The sequence below is a fragment of the Protopterus annectens genome, chromosome 6.part0 (genome assembly GCF_019279795.1).
Source record: "Protopterus annectens isolate FY-2018-M chromosome 6.part0, PAN1.0, whole genome shotgun sequence".
Taxonomy (NCBI): Eukaryota; Metazoa; Chordata; order Ceratodontiformes; family Protopteridae; genus Protopterus; species Protopterus annectens.
Window position 1 is genome coordinate 1,919,822,570 of NC_056737.1, and position 22,883 is coordinate 1,919,845,452.

The 22,883-nt window shown below is 38.0% G+C and overlaps 1 protein-coding gene across 1 annotated transcript in view; it reads right to left on the minus strand.

The window, feature by feature from the left end:
* ABCB6 (ATP binding cassette subfamily B member 6 (Langereis blood group)) overlaps positions 1-22,883 on the minus strand; it is a 1,916,984-nt gene that overhangs the window by 1,495,553 nt on the left and 398,548 nt on the right. Inside the window, exon 6 of the mRNA XM_044075230.1 lies at positions 16,146-16,338. Coding sequence (XP_043931165.1) covers positions 16,146-16,338 — 193 coding nt within the window. The remainder of the gene's footprint in view (positions 1-16,145; positions 16,339-22,883) is intronic.

The window sequence follows — 22,883 nt, forward strand, 5'->3', positions numbered from 1 at the left end:
GGCTGGTTTACTGCGAGCAGGAAAGGACCAGTGTTTGGAGGGACAATGTCTGCTGAACTTAGGGTCTGGACCTGCAAGAAATCCTTAAACTTTTTGCATAGATTTTGCTTTTTCTTCCATCTTTTTTAAGACCTCTTCTGCCTTAGTGCTAAATAAATTATCTTTGTGCAAAGGGGCATCCAACAATTTAATTAAACGAAAAACCAGCAAGTGTAAAACTGAAATAATCCGAGCATTTAATAATTTAATAAGCGCTTTCGGGAAAGTCAATGCCTCCCCTTCCTCAGACAAAGAGCTTTAAATTTACAATGCTTTTATATTAAGCTCTAAATTCAATTATTCAATTAAAGCATCAGTTACTCATGTTAAAAAACTGCATTTAAAAAGCCTTTAACAAACATACACAAAACACATAGATTCATTTATATACATTACTATGCCAAAATTAATTCCCAACCATATCATTTTGCCTTGTGTTGCCACAAATAAATAACTTACTTACTTTATTTATCTAAATTATTACAGATGCCCATTTTATGTGCAAACCAATCTATTTAAAATTATTATTATATTTAATGTATAAATATCATAGCATTTTGCCTCTTAGGTTTTTGAACCTCAGTATCTTAAACATACATTTTCATCGAACCCATACATTTCCTATGGGTTAACAAATAAAATTATGACAGACTTTACCTACCCTACTATTCAACAAGCCCTTCTGTAAGCACTACTTTGATTTAAATGTACTTTAATGGAATGTTATTTTAAATCATGGTTCCCTCTAAATCTAAATTCGTGCCATTCAATAAATTTACCCCACCTACAATATTTCATCTACGAGTCGCGATTAACTTAAGAATGCTTTTTATAGAGACATACTCGTTCAACCCAGGTAAAACATAGGCTGCTGTTCTAATCTGCCACAATTTCATTTACTTCTAGCTTTATTTGCCAAGGACCCCCTCTTAAATCATTTTTCTGTTGTTGAAGTATTGTAAAATAAAACATATGGGTTGGATACTCCAAAATATGCTTAGCTAGAGTGTTTGTTGCATCTTTCCTGTTAATACAATATAAATGCTCATATATTCATTGTTTAATTTTTCTCTCTGTTTTGCCTATATAATATGCAGGACAAAACTCACAACATGCTACATATATATCCCCTTTTGTTTCGCAATTGTATTTACCATTAACATAACACATTGCATCTCTTATGGTTACTTTGTTACCAATTTTTATGTGTTTACACTGTTGGCATGTTCCACATTTATACATTCCACAGTTTTATTGTGTTTAGTTTTTCTTTCTAATGACTTTAAATTTTGGCCTCTTCTATAAGTTATATGTGGCCTATATCCTAAAACTTTATTTAGGCCATGATCCTCTATTATTATGGCCCAATTCTTATTAAGTATCTCACGAATAGTTATGCAATTTAAAGAATATGTGCACAAAAAAATTAAGTCTCACATCATGGTTTGTGCTCTGTATAAGCACATTATTATTGTGTTCCGAGTTATCTTCCAACCCATGAGCATATCCATTCTGTAATAATGGTTTGAAATGCCCTGTAGTTCTTTTTGCTCTAACTTCATTTATAATATTTTTCCACAAGTCTCTCTGGATAACTCCTTTTAATAAACATAGATTTAAGTAATTGACATTCCTTAATATAATCGCTTTCATCAGATACCATTCTTGCTGCTCTTACTAACTGTCCTTTTACCACTGCCCTCTTCTGATGAAAAGGATGGCCGCTAGTAAAATGCAAGAAGGCATTGGAATGTGTTGGTTTTTCTGTAGATTGTAGTTTTGCATCTCTTATATATTTTATCCTTAGTTATGTTTATATCTAAGTAATTTATGTTGTCCAGTCCTATAGAGTAAAATTCCAAGAAATTGGTAATTTCTGTAATATCTGCTATAAATGGCTCTATAGACTCCTTGCATCCTGTCCAAATTAGAAACGTGTCATCTTGGTACCTAGTGTACCATTTGACATTTTCTTGGAATAAATGATTTTTGAACAGTAATGATTTTTCCCAATGGGCCATAATGCAGTTTGCAAAGCTTCCACTGCATGGTGTCCCCATCGCCACTCCAGTGTTTTGGAGTTATAAACACTCTTCAAAAATCATAAACTTGTTCGCCAATACAATTTCTAATAATATTTCCAACAAATATATGGTTGTATCACCTACTTTTTTAAGAAGCAAAAATTCCCTGATCCATTCTAATCCTAGATCTTGTGGAATGACTGTATATAAATCTTTCACGTTGATTGTGATAAAGATGTCACTATCATTATATTATAACTTATCAATATTCTCTAGGAAATTCCAAGAATCTCGGGAAATTTGCAATTCCTGTTGTAGTAGTGACTTAAGTATATGATCAATATATTTGGTGCAAGCATATAAGATTGAACCTCTACCATCTACGATAGGTCTAAATGGGGGGTCGATGTGACTTTTATGAATTTTAGGGGAACCAAAAATGGCAGGAATTATGGGTGCGGACATATATAAATAATGGTATTTGTCCATGTCAATAATACCTCAGAGGAATAAATCTTCTAATAACCCCTTAATCTTATTGTAAGCCCCATTCACTTAATGCTTACTTGCGTATATACATTTGTGGACAAATATTTATTCATACGTATATTGTACTCGCACTGGTCCATAAAGACCAAACCACCACCTTTATCAGGTTTCATTACTCTTTCCCCACATATATTCAATAAATCAAGAAATTCAACCTCTTTCTTAGTAACATTCATTTTGTTCTTCATACTATTACTATGCATGGCTCTAAAGTCCATTTCACATATTTTTTCAAATGTGCTCAAAGATGCATGTAGTGAGGGGTTGAATAAACTAGAAACCCTTAGGGTGCTGGTTAGTGAAGAATTAGTTCCCATAAGTGCCATAAGGTTGAGCTTACGCACGAATATTTTTAAATCCACGATGATCATGAAAGATACAGCAAACTCTCTAGCTAAGCATATTTTGCAGTATCCAACCCATAAGTTTAATTTTAAAATACTTCAACAGAAAAATGATTTAAGAGGGGGTCCTTGGCAAATAAAGCTAGAAGTAAATGAAATTATGTAGCAGATTAGAACAGCCTATGTTTTACCTGGGTTGAACGAGTATATCTCTATAAAAAGCATTCTTAAGTTAATCGCGACAAGTAGATGAAATATTGTAGGTGGGGTAAATTTATTGAATGTCACAAATTTAGATTTAGAGGGAACCAGGTTTTAAGATGACATTCCATTAAAGTACATTTAATCAGAGTAGTGCTTATAGAAGGGCTTGTTGAATAGTAGGGTAGGTAAAGTCTGTCATAACTTTATTTGTTAATCCATAGGAAATGTATGGGTGCGATGAAAATGTATGTTTAAGATACTGAGGTTCAAAAATCTAAGAGGCAAAATACTATGATATTTATACATTAAATATAATAACATTTTTAAATAGATTGGTTTGCACATAAAATGGGCATCTGTAATATCAATTTAGATAAATAAAGAAAGTTATTTATTTGTGGCAACACAAGGCAAAATGATACGGTTGGGAATTAATTTTGGCATAGTAATGTATATAAATGAATCTATGCGTTTTGTGTATGTTGTTTGTTAAAGGCTTTTTAAATGCAGTTTTTTAACATGAGTAATTGATGCGTTAATTGAATAATTGAATGTAGAGCTTAATCTAAAAACGTTGTAAATTTAAAGCTCTTTGAGAAATGGGAAGCATTGACTTTCCCGAAAGCTCTCATTAAATTTGGTTTTTAACGTATCCTGCTCGGATTATTTCAGTTTTACACTTGCTGTTTTTTTGTTTAATCAGTTTGTTGCTTAGTGTGTTGAAGTTAAGCATCCAACAACTTAGATTTGACATGATCTGGCAGGGGTTGTTCCTTAAGCCATGCATGCCTTCTAATGACAGATCCAGTGACTGCTGCCCTGTAAGACGCTTCTAGGGCGTCAAAACCACAGTGCAAGGTGTTTTTAGCTACTTGACTTGCATAATACATCAACTCTTGTACATCTTTAGATTCTGCCCAAGCAGGAAAGGAAGACATTTTTTGCTTAAGGAGTTCTAAGGTATGTTGCTGAAATTTCAGTATATGGAACTGACAATTTAGTGCCCTGATAGCAAGAGTAGCTGAGGTGTATACTTTCTTACCCCATCTGTCCAATGCTCTGGAATCCCTCTCTGAGGGGGTGGGATTCTTAGAAGAGGTTGCTTAAATCCCTTTTGGCCCTTGAGAAACGACCTCAGGATCAGCTGTAGGATTTTTAAAATGATATTTGTGTGAGGCAGGGGACTCTATAGTACCGGTCTGGTTTTCTGGGAGCACGAGGAAGGGCGTTCGGAGTTAAGCTGGAATCGAGGAAAACATCCTCCACAACACCCAGGACTGGGGGAGATGGCCAAAGGTCTGTGTTCTGGAAGAATTAAGAATTCCCTGAGTCTCTTTTTAGACTGAGGGTAGTCCCGACTCTCCCATTGGAAATGCTCCATAAGATATGCAAGGTTTCCCCAAAGGAAAAATCCTCTGGGGAAGAGGCTGAAGGAATGGAATCCCCTGCATCAGAATCCTCATAAGTGGAGTGGGTTGCATGTCTTCATATTCAGATGGATCAGATTCATCTGACTCTTGTTCAGACAAAACTACAGGGGACAGATCTCTTTTCCTTTTGGAAGGGGTAGCTTGTCTTCCCCTGATCAGCATGATAAGGTCTTCCACCATTTTAAGCATTTGAGACTGAGGCAAGGTAGCAGGCACCTGAGAGTGGGTCGTCTGTTTCTTGGGTGTGGTTTGTACCCTGAGCCTAAGAAACTCGGTAGTTTTAGAAAGAAAGGTAGTCACGAAAGAAGATGTCGTTTTGTGTTGAGATTCGGTAGTGCGAAGGACTTCCTCGGAAGCCAGTGCCTGCTCAGCGGGTCCAGACCCATCCAAAGTTAAGACGACCGCAGGATCCTTAGTTAAATAAGAGTTTTGCAGCATATCTGACTCGGAAAGGGTCTTGGTAGTGGCCTGCGATTCAAAAGAAGCGGGCATCAGGGTCTGCAAAAGTGCCTCACTAAGTAACGGAGAACTGAAGACTAGCTTAACAGAAGCGTCGTCTGTAGGTCTGGACCTATGTGGTCTGTCTCTGTCTTTATCTTTACGTTTTTTCAGAAGATCCACTGTCGGATGGCTTACCGAAGCCATATCGGAATTAGAGGACTGTAAGCGAAAATATCTGACTACAATAAGGGCCCGACGACGGATAGTTCTGGCATTGAACAAAGCACAGAAGTGACAATGAGGGACGTCATGGTATGGGCCTAAACAAGTGACGTCGTAAGAGTGGAAGTCTCAGTGTGGTATTTGTTTTCCACAGGCGAGACAATTAACTTTTTCTAACATCGATTAGTGCAAGAAAAAAGGATCCCCAACGGGATACTTAGCTTTAGAAGTCTTCAACTTCAATTCGGTAGACGAAAATTCATGTAGCGGCCGACTGGCACTCATGCAAACTGCTTCTGCTTCGGACTCCACGGCAAGAAAGACTGATGTAATGGTGTCAGCTGCCTTACTTATACTACTGACAACTTGACGTCAGTCCTCAAGTGACAGCAACCGATGCAGAAGTACTAAGTCTCTAGTATTCGGGCCAGCCGAGGGCTACCCCAGCAGGGATAACCCAAATGTGATGACTGCAACAGTGAAACACAAAGAATTTCGGGATCCCCCTATATGTTGATGTACCATACCACCAACATATTGTCAGTCAAGACTGTAATTGTCCCCAAAGGAAGGCAATCCTGAAAGGCTTGCAATGTAAGAACTGCCCTCACCTCCAGGACATTTATCTGCAATTTGGTCTCTGTGGGGAACCATGTGCCTTGGACCATCTTTCTCTAAAAATATCCCACCCCCCCACTCCAACAGGGAGGTGTCCCTGGTCACTGTGGCTGAAGAGAGAGGGAGAACAAAGGCTCTGCCGAGATGAAGGTCTGTAATCAGGGTTGATAACGGGTGACACCGAATAGACCATTGCACTGCCAGAGTCCACTGGAGAACTCTCATGAAGAACCTGGCTAAGGGCACTAGTAGAATGGTGGCTGACATGGAACCTAAAGCCATGAGGACTAGGCAAGCTGGAGGAGCATGGGTGTCTAGCAGGCAATGAACTTGCTGCCTCAGGGATCTTATTCTCTGTAGAGGAAGGACTGCAACTTGAGAGACTGTGTTCAATTGCGTCCCGATAGATTCTATGTCCTGCACTGGGGCCATCTTGGATTTTGCCATGCTCACTGCGATTCCCAGGTGGTGAAAAAGGAGAAGCATCACCTGAATCACCTGGGATAGTTGATGCCTTGTAGGTGCCATTAGGAGCCAATCATACAGGCAGGGAAAGACCTGTACTCCTTGCAGACAGATGTGCACTACAACTACTGCCATGCATTTAGTGAACATCTGGGGGGGCAGTGCTCTGAACTGGTAATGATTGGACTCCAATTGGAAGCAGAGATATCTCCTGGAGCATCGGTCAATTTTGATATGATGGTACACATCCTGGAGATCTACAGAACACATCCAGTCATCCTTGCACAGGACAGGCAGAATGGACTGTACCATAACCATGTGGAACTTCGTCTTCTTACAAATAGATTCGGACTGCTCAGATCTAGGATGGGTCAAAGGTCCCCGGTTTTCTTTGGCACCAAAAAAAAGCACAAGTTCCCCTTCTTATTTGTTCAGTTGGGACCCGTTGGATGACTGTCTTGTCCAGAGGTTTTTGCACTTCTAGAAGGGCACTCTCCCTCTGACTGGGTGGCACGGCAGGGAGACACTCCTTGGCGTGGGAAAGACTAAGGGAAAAGGGAATATTGTAACCTGTGGAAATTATGTTTAACACCCAGACATCGTTTTTTATGTCTGTCCAGGCTTCTGGGTCTAAGGATAATCCGCCCCAGACTGCCTCCAAAGTAGGACAGTCGGGTAGCACTTCAGAAGCACTGAAAGAGCCTGTCAGAGAAGGGCTCCCTGATGACCTGGTTCTGTGGACCGCCTCTCTGTCTGGGGAGGTGTCTACCATTGAATACTCTTCCTCTAGAAGAGGATTCATCATGCGAATCAGGAAATGACCCTTGGGATTTACTGAACCACATCATCTTCCCACTCCTTTGGTTCCTGGAAAAGGTCTGCTGCAGGAAGAAAACTTGATCCCTATTGAAGCAAAGTCTTGCCGTCCTGTTCACTGCAGGTAAGAGTCTCCTTAACTGGTGGTCCAAACAGTGAGGAACCGTCAAAGGGGGCATTGATGAATGATGTCTTGAAGGGGTCCGCAAACCTGCACAGTCTCATCCAGGCATGTCTCCTAAAGACTATGCCTGAATCACCTGCTTGAGAGGTTCCCTCCACTGTTTGGGAGATTAGCCTCATTCAGGAGTTAACAACAGAAGCCATAGTGTTCAGCTGCATGGAAACGTTTTGGAAATTTTCCTTTGACAGCAACTGCATCAGTGAAGTGAAAATTTCCTTCACCAAGTCTTCTGGACACAAGTGAAGTGTGCCAGGTAATTCAATGCTCTCAGCGAAAAAGTGGCTGAGACATACATCTCCTACCCATGTCTGTCCAAGGCCTGAGACTCTTTGTGGGGTGGACAGTAGAGCTCTGTTTAGCGAGCTCTTTTTTGTTGGCTGCCAACACCACAATGGCATCAACTGGGACACCTTTACTCCAGAAAGGATGATCCAGAGGGGGACTAAGGTATTTATCCACATGCTTTGGGACTGGTTCCATGGTGTGAGGCTCCTTCCAAGCTCAGTGGGCATGAGGTCAATAAGCTGGTTCGCCACTGGGGTCACCCGGGATGTAGATGGTCTTACCACAAATGCCTGTAGAAACCCAGACTCCTCCAAGGAAGGGGGTTTGGAAGACCATTCACAGTTTTGTTTCAGGATTTCTAAGACATCTCCAAAGGAGATTTTTGGTTGAGATCCGGAGGACCCTTCCCCTTTGTCAAAGTCAGTGTCCTCCATCAGAGACTCCAAAGGGGAGTCTATGTGCTTCTTCTTCACCGACACTTCCAATGCACCTCCTCTGTGGGATACTCTGGGGAGGACTCAGAAGATAGGGGAAACTGTTGCTAAATGGTAGGCTGGAGGTTCTCCAAGAGGTGCCGACGATGAATGGGAGCAAAGCTTCAATCCACAGAGGACTGGGTAGGGTCTGACAGAGGAAGGACCTTGTGTGGAGATATTGAGAAAGCACTCTCTGCGACCTGGAATGTAGAGGATGCCAGGAAAACCTGCCCTCCTGCCCCAGAGGCCGATATCCCTAAGGGAGAAAGACGAGGTCACCCTGGATCTGATATCACCAGAAGGCACCGGACCAGAGGTGTAGAATGCAGAGGCCCCCAGCGGAAGGGACGACTCCTAGAAGGTCAGAGCAGACACCAACCCCGAGGACCCAACGCCGTCCCTTGGATCCGGGACCCGCTCTGCTAAAAATCTGAGCCCAGCCAGTGTGAGACACTGTCAGAGCCAGGGAAAGTGATATCCCACGTTCTGATGCTGTTCCACCCGGGAATACTAGGTCCTGCATCTCCGAATCAAAGGATTGCATCACAGGAGAAGGTTGAGGTATCCGGGTCAGAGTTCTCATGGAACCAGCGTGGGTTGGAGAGAGCAAAATCCTCAGCTGGATCTGAGATTTGAGGAAACTCATCATCATCCAATCCATATCAGAGTGGGAGAGCCGAGAGGATCACCAGGACATGGAAGAATGAGTTGACTGAACCAGTGACATGCTTGGCCAGGCAGCCTTAGCTGGTGAGGGGGACTTGCTCCAGTGCAGAGTATGACAACGAGATCTATGATCCAGGGGGGTGTGAAATTGAGTCCACTCCAGAAACAAGCAGCTGTGGATTCTTGTTACTTCCAATGGCTCCAAGAGACTGTTCGGACCTGAGGTCAAGGGATCCAGCACAGCAGGAGGTTTGGTCAGCGCCGACCATCTTGGATCCAAAGAGCATCTCACGTCTGGACAAAAGCAAGGGCAGGCTGGATCTGGCAACAGAGAAAGCTTCCTGTCCTTTTCAGATTTTGAAGCTGATGTCCCCAGGGAAGCAGAGGGGGCAAGCTTCTTTTGAATGGGAGTCTGGTCTCCAGAGGAGGGAAGAAGCCCTCTTAAAATAAGCTTGTTCCTCCTATCGACGAGCGCCTGAGGACTGAAGGTCAAGCAGATGCTGCACGGCATCTCCAAATGCCCTGGACCCAAGCAATAAATGCACCTCTTGTGGGCATCTGATTGGGGAATCGGACGCCCACAAGAGGCACACTTCTTAAAGCCAGAAGTTTTTCAGTCTTTTCTGCCATGCTGGCTAAGAAAGCACCCACACAAGCACTACCTGCACTCACTCAAAACTAACTACACACTAAACTTACAACTAAAAATATAACTAAAAATAGTGGGAAAACTTTCTTTTTCTCTTTTAAAAAGAAAGAAAAAAGGGGGAAAGAGAAAAACGGAAAGGTGGAAAGATCCCTAACACCAGCAAAAACTACAGGAAAAACTGCTTAATGGAAGGAAAGGTTATAACTAAAGGAAACCTATCAAAGAAGAAGAAAAAGTTCTAACTTACAGGAAGTTTATAAGAAAAATTTCACTTAGCTGCAGAGAGGCTCGCAACCGCTTTTGTCCGGAATGGCAGCAAACGAGATCGGAGACTTTGATGAGGAGTGAGGCATCATGGGTGAGTGAAGAGTTTGAGGCTTAGATCGCATGTCTGGATGAAATGGCAGAGTTGTATCAGAGGATTGATCCGAAGACCCATTCGTGATGCATAATGAAATTGACATCACCATTTTTAAGGAATAAATTCTCTTTAGAAGCAATTTTTTGTTAGTTTTAAACGCAGTAGTAATGAAAGACTAAATATGGTATCCCCAATGTTGACTTTAGAATCGGGTTTCTTTAAACAGAAACAAATTAGCTACTTCATGTTCTGATGACGGGAAATGCTGATAGCAATCGCTATCTCTAGACCAGAAGAAATGTCACAATAAAAACCAATACAGAATGTAGTCGATGCTTGTAATTCCCAGGACAAATGAGCAAGTGAAAAAACATATTTAAAGTAAATGTGAAAAGATTTTCCACTCATGAGGGACTTATATGAGTTCAGTAAAAAAAAATCACATATTACAATACATCATGTAGAAGTTTATACTAAATTATCACAGATCTCCTCCTAACATTGACCTGGATTTTATATTATAGTCAATTACTGCACTTGAGGAATTTGTTACTTTTGTTCTAAATGTTCTGTATTTATTTATTTATTTATTTATTTTAATTCTCAGCTAACTAGAGGAAATTCTCTTCATATAGTTTGGTTACTTGATGGACCGGTTACATGTTTATTTTTTTCTGTTTTTGTTACAAACTGAAACATTTAACAAAGGCATTTGAGCAAAAAGCATTTTAATTGCATATTAATAGGGCAGACAATCCAAGTATCCATTGCAACCACAATCCTGGTCAGCAAGTAAATGAAACGCACAAACTGACAGAAATCTAACTAAAAAATTAATATTGCTACTCAAACGGAATTCTATGCATTAGGAGTGCTACTGTTCAACTGTAACTCAAAACTAAGCTGAATGCTTTACTTATCCAAGTACACTTGGGTGGGTATTACATAAACTGTCCAACCAGAACCTAATAGTCTCATATCGCCCAGAAACTTATTACATAAAGCTACCTATAAATGCATATAGTAGATAAATCATGTGCTTTGTAACACTGTTACAAAGAAATTCAGAAGCCAAAATGGTGTCAAATGATATTCTCAGTGTGCCTGCATCTTTTGCACACAGTGCTGGAATACCTTATACACAACTGTATTCCTGCTGTCAATAGCAGTGTTTAACTTGGTGGTTCTATATACTAGATTTTCTTGTGTGCATCAGTAAACTGATGTTTACATTTCATGTGTTTTTTGTGGAGAGGAACAAGTCATAGTCACTTCTGTTCAAAGGTCCCTTTACTCAGTAGGATTTACTTGGTGAACAAATGTGAAACATCTAAAATTTCTCTCTGTCTGAGGAGTGGGCTATCACACTAACATATATACCATTCCACCATCACCTGAGGCTACCATAGTGAATAGCAACTCCACCATCACCTGAGGCAACCGTAGTGAATAGCAACTAGACTAGAAAGGTAAGATTGGTGACTATACCCTTCCTTCCAATAAGGCATATCCATTTGTCCTACTTTCCACAGTGGTTACCTGCACATAAGCTCTTGTCAGAATAAGTAAAAGCAAAAGTGTCACAGTGTTCCTAATATCTAATATCACAGCTATCAGAGCTACCTCGCCCCACACACACTTTTATCCTAAGGTACTAGTGTTGCACAACTGCATACTCCAAACACAGGACAACACTGTGATACCAGGAATGTTAAATTACAGTTGACTACCAGCTTCATACAGTCTTCTAATAGGACAGATATAGATCAGAGTCACATGGTCTTCAGTAACAGTAAGAGGACCACAACAACAATAAACTGGGATCTCCAGCACACACAAAACTGAAAGAGTTGGCAGCTATACCATACATTGTTGGAAGGCAGAAGTAGGTTCAAATAAAAAAAGACAGCATATATATCATGGACAGAAAGTGGTTAAAAATTAAAAAGGCAGCTGGCTTCAAGTCCCAAGACAAAAACGCACACAATCCTGGTAGGTACACTGCTGCCAGGACTGGAAAAATGACAATGTAGAATCCTCAAGACACGGAAACATTCCTCCAATGTGGTTAGGCCAGACTTAGGCGGAGCATGGCCCTCTGGTTGTAGAAGGAAGTAGTAGTCCACAAAAACTGACAGGCCAAAAAACATCCATAAAGATGACAGAGTGGACAACTGAGGATAAGAAAGAAATTATGTATTGCTAACTACTAAGCAAGAAGCCCAGAATTTCCAGACAGAAGATGGACAAAGATCGAGAGAGAAATTAGAGGAAAGAAGAAAACTTGCACAAAATAAACTGTCAAAAGCTTCAAATACAAATTTGTGTTCATTAACACAACAGATTCATGAAAAACATTATACAGGCCAAGAAACCTTGAACAGTTTGGAAAAAGTAGTGACAGAGTGCGAATATATAAAGAACAAAATACAGAGATTTTTGAAAGTTATAAAAAAAGAAATATGGATATGGGAAAGAAAGAGAAATCTGATATGGTGCAATATTTATGCAAAGGAGAAAAACAAATTAAGCAGCTAAAAGAAGATACTCCAAGATAAATACAGGTAAAGGCACCCAGATAAGGGAAATTTCACAATACAAAAAATAAGATTGCAAAGTGAGAATGTAGAACAGAAGATTAGTTAAAGTAGGCATTAAAAAATGGACTACGTATGAAGTGGAGGATTTAGTGTAGAAACTAACTCTGACAACACTGCAGCATGATAGAATAATGAATCTCCAAACTAAGGATAAACCAGTGGAGCAGGAAGCATCTGATCAGCTGCCATACGAAGGTACTTTGGAGACTTCAGCAGGAAACCAGTATAAAAGTTCAGTTGGAACTGCACAGCAAGGGAAGGAACAGGAAATGGTGGGAACTTTGATACAGTCGATTTTGTGGAGTGATAGGCCAGTGAGTTCCCATATGAGAGAGCAATGGATGACATAGGATGAAGCTGAAGAGAATATGGCACAGGAAGACATTCTGGAACTTTCTGTAGAATGACACAAGAAACTGAGAAAAAAGAATGGGCCCTTAGTTTAGAAGAAATTGATTTACGGGAAGAGTTGCTTGATTTAGTACAGATGGAATAGATATATTAAGATCAATGAAAGAAACTGAGTATAGAAAGTCAGTAAGAACTAAAATGTTAGAAGTTTGATAAAATAAATGAGGAAGTAATCAAGACTGTTCATAGAAATTCATGTATTCTAACAGAAGTAAATACGATCTATTACTGTGCAGTTAAATTAATTATGGATAAAGTTTTACCACAAAAACACACTGCAGGAAAGGAAGGGGAGAAATCAAATGCCATCATGGAAGCATCAAATAGAGAAAACTATAAAGCAATTAAGATGAGAAGTGTCACTGTTAAAAATGTACAAAAGATGGAAGATATCAACAAAACTACTCAGAAAAATAACTGTGATAAAGGCAAGGTGCAGTATCAGAACAGACCAAGATCTATCATACATTACTGCAAATAATAAACTAAACAGCACAGGTGGAAAAACCTGGGGGATATGCAGATAAATATAAAGGAAAGGTACACTATAAACAATTTACTGATGACCCCAAACATTTTTATAGAGAACTAAGAATCAATGCAAAAGGAATAGAAACATCACCAAAAAAGAAGACATAGACACATTTTGGACAAATGTCTAAGAAGATCCTCCGGAACACAAGGATGCTGAATGGACAGACTAAATAAAACAAAGAATAAGAAGTTCAAATGTACAGCATATGAAATGGAATGAGGTAAGACAGAGAAGTTGAAACAAAATTAAGGAAAGCTAATTGGGAAACCTCAGGTAGATGCAGTACCTAACCTCTGGCAATAGTCAAAAGAGTGACAAAAGAAAGTCAAATGGAACAAAGGATCATTTGTTAAAGATATAATGGAGAATTGTAAATAGGGGAAGATCTAAGCATGGCATGGACAGACTACAAAAAAGCATTTGAAATCATCCCACCCACATTCATGAATGAAAGGGTGCTTACAAATGTACAAGATACACCATGAAACACTGGCAAACCACTTTTCAGCTAAGCCATGATAAAGGACGAATAATTTTCCCAAGAATAAAAAATAAAAAGGAGATTTTACAGGGAGATGGTCTTCACTGCTCTTTTGTCTTGCCCATAACCCATATTAAGCCATCTGGGTCATGGTTACAATTTGGCTCCCAGAAAATAAAGTGTAAATACTTTTCATCTTCTTTTTGTGGATGATTTAAGACTGTATTGTTCATCAGAGAAGTAACAAAGCACAAATGCAAGTGGTCAAAACATTGTCATTTGGTCCTGATAAATGGGGCAAAAGCAACCTTTAAAGCAAGAAAGTTGCAGCACCAAAAAAGATCAGTCTGGGCCAGGAATGTGATATAAAAGAATTTGAGCAAGAGGGCACATATAAATATTTAGTAAATGAAGGACCAACAATAAAACAAGAATAAATGCAAATAAAATTTTGTAAGGAATATTTTAGAAGACGAAAATTAATACTGAAAACAGCCCTGACATCTAGGAACAAAGTCCAAGCTATAAACCAATTTGCTATTCCTGTTCTAACTTGCAGTTTGAGGTGACTGACTGGTCTTCAAAAGGGACTGGATCAGCTGGACAGGAAAACAAGAAAAATACTTCATACTTACAAAAATCACTGTATGCCAAAATTAAATACTCCCTGTTCTGAAGGAGGTATGGTCCTCCGCGAAACTGATTACATGTAGAGATCTGAAATTGTAGGACTGCATACATATCAGTTGAAGTCACAAGATCCAAACATAGTGAAAGTTTTAAAAGACAAAAGAGAACAAGTCTAAGATTACTTCCCTGCTTAGTTTAGCAGAAGCATATCAGTGTCAAGATCTAACGCAGGAATGGTTAAGGAGAAGTGAATTTAAACCAAAAGATGAAAGGTTAATAATGGAGGCCCAGGACGATGGATTACATCTTGTTGGTTCATAAAGTCCATTGAACATGTCAGAGAAACAGACAAATGCAAGTTTTGTAAAATAGTATTGGAAACAGTCACACATCTTGTTGCAGGCTGTGATGCACTAAAAGCAGAAGGCCACTATACTGCAAGGATTAATAATATGGCAAAAGTGTTGCATTGGGGATTGTACAAACATTATAAAACTGAAGTGGTTGAGAAGCATTGGAAACATGAGCCACAAAGCAGTACAGAAAATGATGGTTTATATCACACAGGACTACCCATTACCAACAGTTCAAAAAACAGATGCAAGAAAACCAGATCTAGTAGTCCATGAAAAGAAGACAAAAGTAGCGATGATCACTGAAATTGCTACACCTAGTAATGACAGTGTCCTACATACACAGAGACGCAAAGTAAAAAATTACAGGATCTGCAGGCAGAAACGAGGGAAATGCGAAAAAAAGGATACCCAGACAGTTCATGTAGCTCTGTACGAACAGCAGGAATAGTAAATTCAGGACACATTGCTGGTGCTGCACTTTTGGCTTGCATTAAAGATTGAAACGGTATTAATTTCATGAACTTTATCATACTTTAAAGTTAGGAATGGGGTCTATATTCCAGTCATGGTATTAAGAAACCCAAAATTCTTGGAAAAATTAAACCAGCAGAAACAATATACAGGGATATCTAGGACACAAAACTCAGAGGGTTAGGAAAAATATCACTGTTAGCAAGTGGCAAACATGACAAGCAGAAGTGATTGGTCTTAGAAGGGATCTCATAATAATCAAGAGTAATAATGAACTCAGTGCTTTCTTAAGGGATCTTACGTTCAAAGTACAGTGATTATACATAGACTTGTACAATAAGGGGATGTTTAGAAGCAGCACTGCCCTAATTTAACAGCCACAAATTTACAAGCCTATTATGAATGAGAGTGACATACCAACTGATTGGGAGTTGGATTTCTAAAGACACCAAGTAATTCATGTAATTAGCACAATACTCACAGGTTAGCAGTAACAACCAAGTACATACGTTAAACTCTGCCCTTCCTGATTATTGCAAGACTGAGCAAGTTTAGTGAAAAATCAATAAAAAGTACAACATGATTCATTTCATTCCGAAATGAAATTGTGAAACAAATCTAATATAACTCAAAAGTAAATTCATCAATATATGCCACACAGATGCTAGCCATTTCTTGTTTTATTAAAAATACCACTAGCCAGTCAAATGGTTGGTAATAACACATTACTCATTAGAAGACAAGTCAAAATACTAGAGGTACAGTTGGACTATAAAGCAAGTCATTTCTGAAATAAATATTATTGTTTGCATTATACACATATAACATACATTGTACCTTTTGTTTTTCTGTTTTTGCCAAAAGCTATTTAAACAGTATGTCCCTTACCTGAGTAGACTATTAATACTGCTCGTCCCTCTATCAATGCTACGTAGGACTTCACCAGTTTTTCGCCCCAAATGCCAACGCAGGGACAAGGAGTGAAGATGTGCAAAAAGCTTCACCTGTACCTCCCTGTTTGTGAATTGCTGTACCCTGATCCATGAGAATGTACGGAGATTGCTGACAAAGCCTGAAGCACCTAAACAAAGAAATACAAGCATGTTCAGTGCTAGTACACTTTTGTATCAAACTCTCTGCAAAACTATTGCAAATCTTTCACTTGCATTGATTTTTCAATAAAAAAAATCTTGAAAACAAACAACCCCTTTTCCCATTTTTGCTCATGGGGTCAGGGTGTCGCTTCAAGACTGACCATCATAAGGAGCAAAGGTTCATAATGGCTGATGGTTAGCCCTGCTGCAGCTCTTCTCCCACACCACAAGCTTGCACACACAACTATGGCCAATTTGGAGTGTCCAATCTACCTACTGCATGTCTTTGGAATGTGGAAGGAAACTGGAATAGCCAGAGGAAACTCATGCCAACACAGGGAGGGCATACAGACTTCATACAGAAGGCTTCCCAGCCAAAAATTGAAATAGATAATCTCTTGCTGTGAGGTGACAATGCTATACACTGCAACACTGTGCCACTCTTCTTAAAAGACATTTCATGCCTTTTACTTCAACAGTTACCTCAACCTTCTTGTCTAATCTCTTAAAGCAGCCACAACTAACAATACAATCCTAACTATTTTATGCCTGAAACCTCAAGCTCATTTTTGTCTGGACTGTTCTACATTAATAAAATGCCTGCAAAATATGGGGTTGGGGGATACTTATATAGATGACTATTTTTAGAAAACAAAGGTCAGAAAACAGTTTTTATTATAGTATACAGGGCTTGGTAGAGGACCTCTTGGTTTATTTAATGTCACTGGAAACCTATTTTCTAGACATTGTAGAAAGAAAACATAAAAAGATCAAAATATTAAAAAGAAAACATCAAGTTTGTAAGTTTTATATTCCATGATTCATAAATAAAATTAAACCACAAAAACAAAGATTTAAAAATGGATATATTGCCACTCTAAGGATCAAGACAGGAGGTATTTTAGCCGTAGAGTAGCTGATTGTGGAGTGTCTGGTGGGAGGGATAACTAACTTATACTCTGGGCTGAAGAGGGCACAGCAGGTAATCTGTGCCAGCCTTTCACAGGTAGGTGTGTGTGTGTGTGTGTGTGTGTGTGTGTGTGTGTGTGTGTGTGTGTGTGTGTGTGTGTCAGCTACTTGGGGTAGGGGCACGAAGCACTGGTTTCACAGAGAGGGTGCTGGAGGACTTCGCTTGGACACTCCGGTCAAGGGCCTAGCCCACTACTCCTACTTTTATTGATTTTATGTGCTCCTCTTTCTGGACCTTCTCCTATGATTTTAAAGGCCAGTGTCACAGTTTTCAGAGTTTAGAGGCTGTGAGGTACATTCCCACAGGCTACAGTGAGTCAGCAGATTTTTCTGCACCTGTAGAAATGACTAACATCTGCATAGCTGATAATTCAGATAAACTTTTCTTAAACATATTTATTCAATTTTCAGACAATCATACATTTATATAAATGGAAACAAACCATATTGATAATTTTAGTTGGTAACATTATACATCATAAGCCATATCGACAATTTTATTTCCAAACATTATACATCACTTAATCGATCTAGTCATTGTCGGTCCAACATAGCTCATTCATATCCAAACCTTCCAATAATAAATCATTTAGAATCACATAAATTTTCTTGTAAGCAATATTTACAATTTATAGACACTATATTATATTTTTTGTGCCACTTAAAAGTCCTTGCATCTTACCTTCATATGTGATATAATCCATTAACACAACCCCTCCCCCCTTATCAGGTTTCATTACCCTGAGATTTTTATTCCCACCTACCAATGCCAAAATTTCTTTTTCCTCAGGTGTTATGTTTGATTGTACCCTCTGACATTTCAATACTTTTCTTATTTCAGTTTCTAGTCCTAGTTTGAACTTTGAATATTGCTTACAAGAAAATTTATGTGATTCTAAATGATTTATTATTGGAAGGTTTGATTAATTTAGATACATATAATTTTTTATATGTGGAAAAGCCTAGGGTACCAACAATATCTGGTATACCCAAAGTGCACAAAAATTTGAACAACCCTCCTCTGAGACCCATAGTATCGTCAGAATGTTCTGTTACTGCACCACTAGCTAAATATGTGGACAAAAAGATTAAAGACCTAGTCAAAGGTAATAAAAATATTTTAAATGATTCATGGGATCTTTTGATGAGACTAGACACTTCAAAATTTAGTGAAGATTTAAGTTTTGTAACTTTGGATGTGGTTGATCTTTTTACATGTATACCACATGAATTGGGTTTAAAATGGTTTGAAGAGATGTTGGTAGGTTATAAAGGTATAAACTTTAATGAATTTAGAACTATTCTTGTACTAATGGACACGATTTTAAAGAACATCTTTTTTGAAGGTGAATATTATAAACAAATGACTGGAGTAGCCATGGGTGCACATTGTGCCCCCACATATGCGAATTTAATTATGGCATATTGAGAAGAGAATTTTGTATTAAATTCTCATTTTCACCAGCATTGGAAATACTACGGGAGATTCCTGTATGATATTTGTATCCTTTGGACTACTACAGAAGATAAATTCAAAGAATTTTTTGATTACATTAATGGTACAACCTCTTTTTAAGTTTCACTTATGAATTTAATAAAGAACAAATGAACTTAGATGTCAATATACAGAAAGTTGGTGGAAATTTTATATCCAAAATTCACCGTTAAAGAGACATTTTCCAATTCCTACTTGCATTACACCAGTTCCCGCCCACCACATCAGAAGAAAGGTGTTGTAAAGGGACAACTGGTGCGGGCAAGTAGGATGACATCTGAAGACGAGACATTTAAAGAAGTTAGATGCATTATAAAATTATTTCTTGATAGGGGTTATCCAAAGGACCTGTTGATACAAATTAGCCTAGAGGTAATAGAGGGAAGAAAAAACAGGTTTGGCCCTATACTTGGAAAATTAGACTCTATTCATGCATTTAATGATGTAGTAGATAACGACGGAGATAACTACAGTTCAGGTATTACATTCACATATGATGGACAAGCTGGTCTGGTTAGAAAGGTTATACAAAAACAATGGTTGAATTTTGCTAAGATATCAGATTTGGATTATATTTTTGATAAAGAAGTATACATACCGAAAAGGTAAAAATATTAAGAATTTGTTAGAAATGGGCACTCAAATAGGAAGAAGTGAAGGACACTCTAGAAATAAAAAAGGTTTATTTAAATGTGGTAGTTGTAATTACTATTCCCACTTGTTAACAGGAGGCTCAATATATTTAAAATCTTGTAAGAAGAAGTTATACTTGAATTATTTTGTGAATTGTAACACCAAAGGAATTATATACTTAGCGATTTGTAAAATATGAGAGTCATTTTATATAGGGAAGGGTGAGAGAAAACTCGAACAGAGGTTATACGAACACCTCTATGATATAAAAATTAGACATGAAAATAATGCCCTATATAAGCACATCTGTGTATGTAAGGGAGCTGAATTTGGATTCTTTGTTCTAGAGACTGTAGCTATTGACTAGGGAGGTGGGCCATGAGAAACAAGGGTTGAATACAGAGAGTTGTAATTGCAAGTAATACTGGAAGCATGTAAAAAAACGGAGTCTATTATGCCTGTATTAAAGCTTAGATCTGCTAAGTTATAGATAGGGCTTGAATTGTTTGAATATATCTTACAAGGGAATTTAAAAGAATTTTTATTTGACAAAATGGTTTTATAAAAAGTTTTATAAAAAGTCTTAGAGAGAAAAAAGTTTTTAAGATTGTCCACTAGATGGTGCTATTCATTTATAAGTTTTTTTACTATGTATATTTAACTAATGTAATGTATATAACTTAAATGGTATATATGTATGAATTTGTTATATAGGAGTGGTTTTATATGGGTTATACATGTATGTATTTTATATTTATTTGATATATATTAATGTATAATGGTATGCACCATTCCACTTTATATTAACATTAAGTGGGATTGTGACAGGGAACTTTGAAGGTTGCAGTAATTTATATTTGATTAATCAATTAGGAACTGTGAGTAATTGTATGCTTTCATTGGGTGGAGTTAACTGTGGAAATGACATTTAAACGAAGGTAGTGGTGTGTTTAGCTTATCTGAAGAAGTTGGTGACGAAAACGTACCTGTTTTTAACGTTTATGTATCTTTGTGTCTACACTATTAAATTTTACCAGTCGTGGATCCGGTGGAGTGTTTTGTGCTTCATACTACTTGGTTACTAGTTTTCTTAGCACTTCATTCCTGTTTTTCGGTTATTGATAAAAATATGCCTGACCTGTATATAAAGCGTAAGGGACTAAAAAAACTTTTAATTGCTTGTATCTTGCTACCCATATCCATATCACAAAGCTTCCAATTTCTCAGTTTTTGTATTATTTTTTGTTTAGTCTCTTCCTACATATGCTTAGTTGCCACTCAAGAATCCTTTTTAATTCATATTTCCAAGTACTTCATTTTAACATGTCCCCATAAATATAGATATTCCTAAACCAATTTGTGTGTGAGTACATAATTTACAGTTATTGCCTTTGTTTTAGCTGCATTCATGTTGTATCCAATAAGATTTGAAACTGCCTCAAAATGTACCACAACACTAAAACATCCTTTTCTGGTTTTATCAGGCATAAAATAATATCTGCAAATACAGACAGTTTTTCTTGACTACCTTATCAATTACATCCTTGAATTTCTGAGTCTCTTATTTTCTTTGCCAATGGTTTTAAATATAGTGCAAATAGCAAAGGAGAAACAGGTCACCCCTGCCTGGTTCCTCTGCTCAAACAGAAATTATCAGAGAGGAACCCACCCACTTTATTTTATGCCTCCAATCTCTCATATATCCTCATCAACCTTATACTTTTATTATGCAATACAAATACTTTCAATGGCCTTCCCATAACCCCCCAGCTTACTGTGTCAAATGCTTTCTCTGCATCAAGACCCACCAACAACAGTGGTAATTTCTTACATTTAGCTTCTCTCTGGATCATCAATGTTCAGTTACTGTTATCAAATGTTTGCCTCTCCTTCACAAACCACACTGATCCATATCCATCAGTTCTGTTATCACATTTGCCATTATTTTAGCCATTACAGACATAACATTTTCATGGTTTAGAATTGAAATAGGCTTGTATGAAGTTGGATCTGATGGGTCTTTACTCTCTTTAGGTATTACAGCCATCACTTTCTTCCAAGATGCTTTTCTCCTCCTATTACAATAATAAAGTCTATGAAAGTCTGTACAAAGCAGAGAAATATGGAAATCAAGAAAAGGTACAAATGGAAATGTTTATGGAAGAATTAAATATGCCAATGTCAGATGTAGATGAGGCTGAATTACTAACTGCCAAGACAGGAGGCCAATTTCAATATTAAGCCATGACTATAAAGTGTTTATGTCTACAATGTCTAAAAGAATGCCAAAAGTGATGCCACAATTGCTAGATATGATCAATGTGATTTTATGGAGGGGAGGCAAACATATGACAACAAACAGAACATGGTTCATCCAGAAGAAGCAAAACATAAGAAAATACCACTGTGATTGGTACGTCTTGATGCAGAGAAAGCATTTGACAGAGTAAGCTGGAACTTTATGAGCAGGGCAATGGAGGGATTTTCATTCCCTGATAAAATTATAAGGTTGATTACGAGGATATATGAGGGATTGGAGGTGAAAATTTAAGTGGGTGGGGTCCTCTCTGATAATTGCTGCTTGAGCAAAGGAACCAGCCAAGGATGTCCTCTTTCTCATTTAACTGCATTACATTTAGAAAAAAATAAGGGACTCAGAAATTCAGGGATATAATTGGTATGGCAGTCAAGAAAAGCTGGCACTATTTGCAGATGATATTTTATACCTGACAAAACCAGAAAATGAAATTACAGTGTTGTAGAACATTTTGAGATACAAAATTAATGAGGCAAAACAAAGGCAATTGCGGTAAATTATGTACCCACACAAACTGGTTCAGGATTATCCATATTTATGGGGACATGATAAAATTAAGTATTTAGGTGTATGGATTAAAAATGATTCTGGTATGGCAGCTAAGGGTATATGGGAAGAAACTAAACAATAGAGAACACAAAAACCTAGAAAATGGAAGCTCTGTTATATGCATATGGATAGCAAGATACAAGCAGTTAAAATGCTTTTAGTCCCTTTAGTCATATAAACGGGTCAGGCATATTTTTTTTATCAACCAGAGAAGAAGTTGTGGACAGGAATTAATAAAGAGCTTAAGGATTTTATCTAGGAGGGGAAGACAGTAAGAGTCAAGTAGGATAAACTTACTCTTCCATTAGAACAAGGTGGACTGGGATTGCCCGATTTGAAGAGGAATTTCAGAGCAACACAGCTAATGCTCCTATGCTCCTACACATAGCACAAGCAGAAAACTATAATTCAAGTTGGAAATTAAAGATAATGAAACAGAGGAGAAGCTCAAGAAACAAGAAGAGACCGGGAGTTTTGATGCTGGTCTTTAAGGAGAATAACAAAAATCACACAAAATATTATATTCATAAAGTAGCATAAAGTATTCTAAGAACTAAGCAAACAAGGGA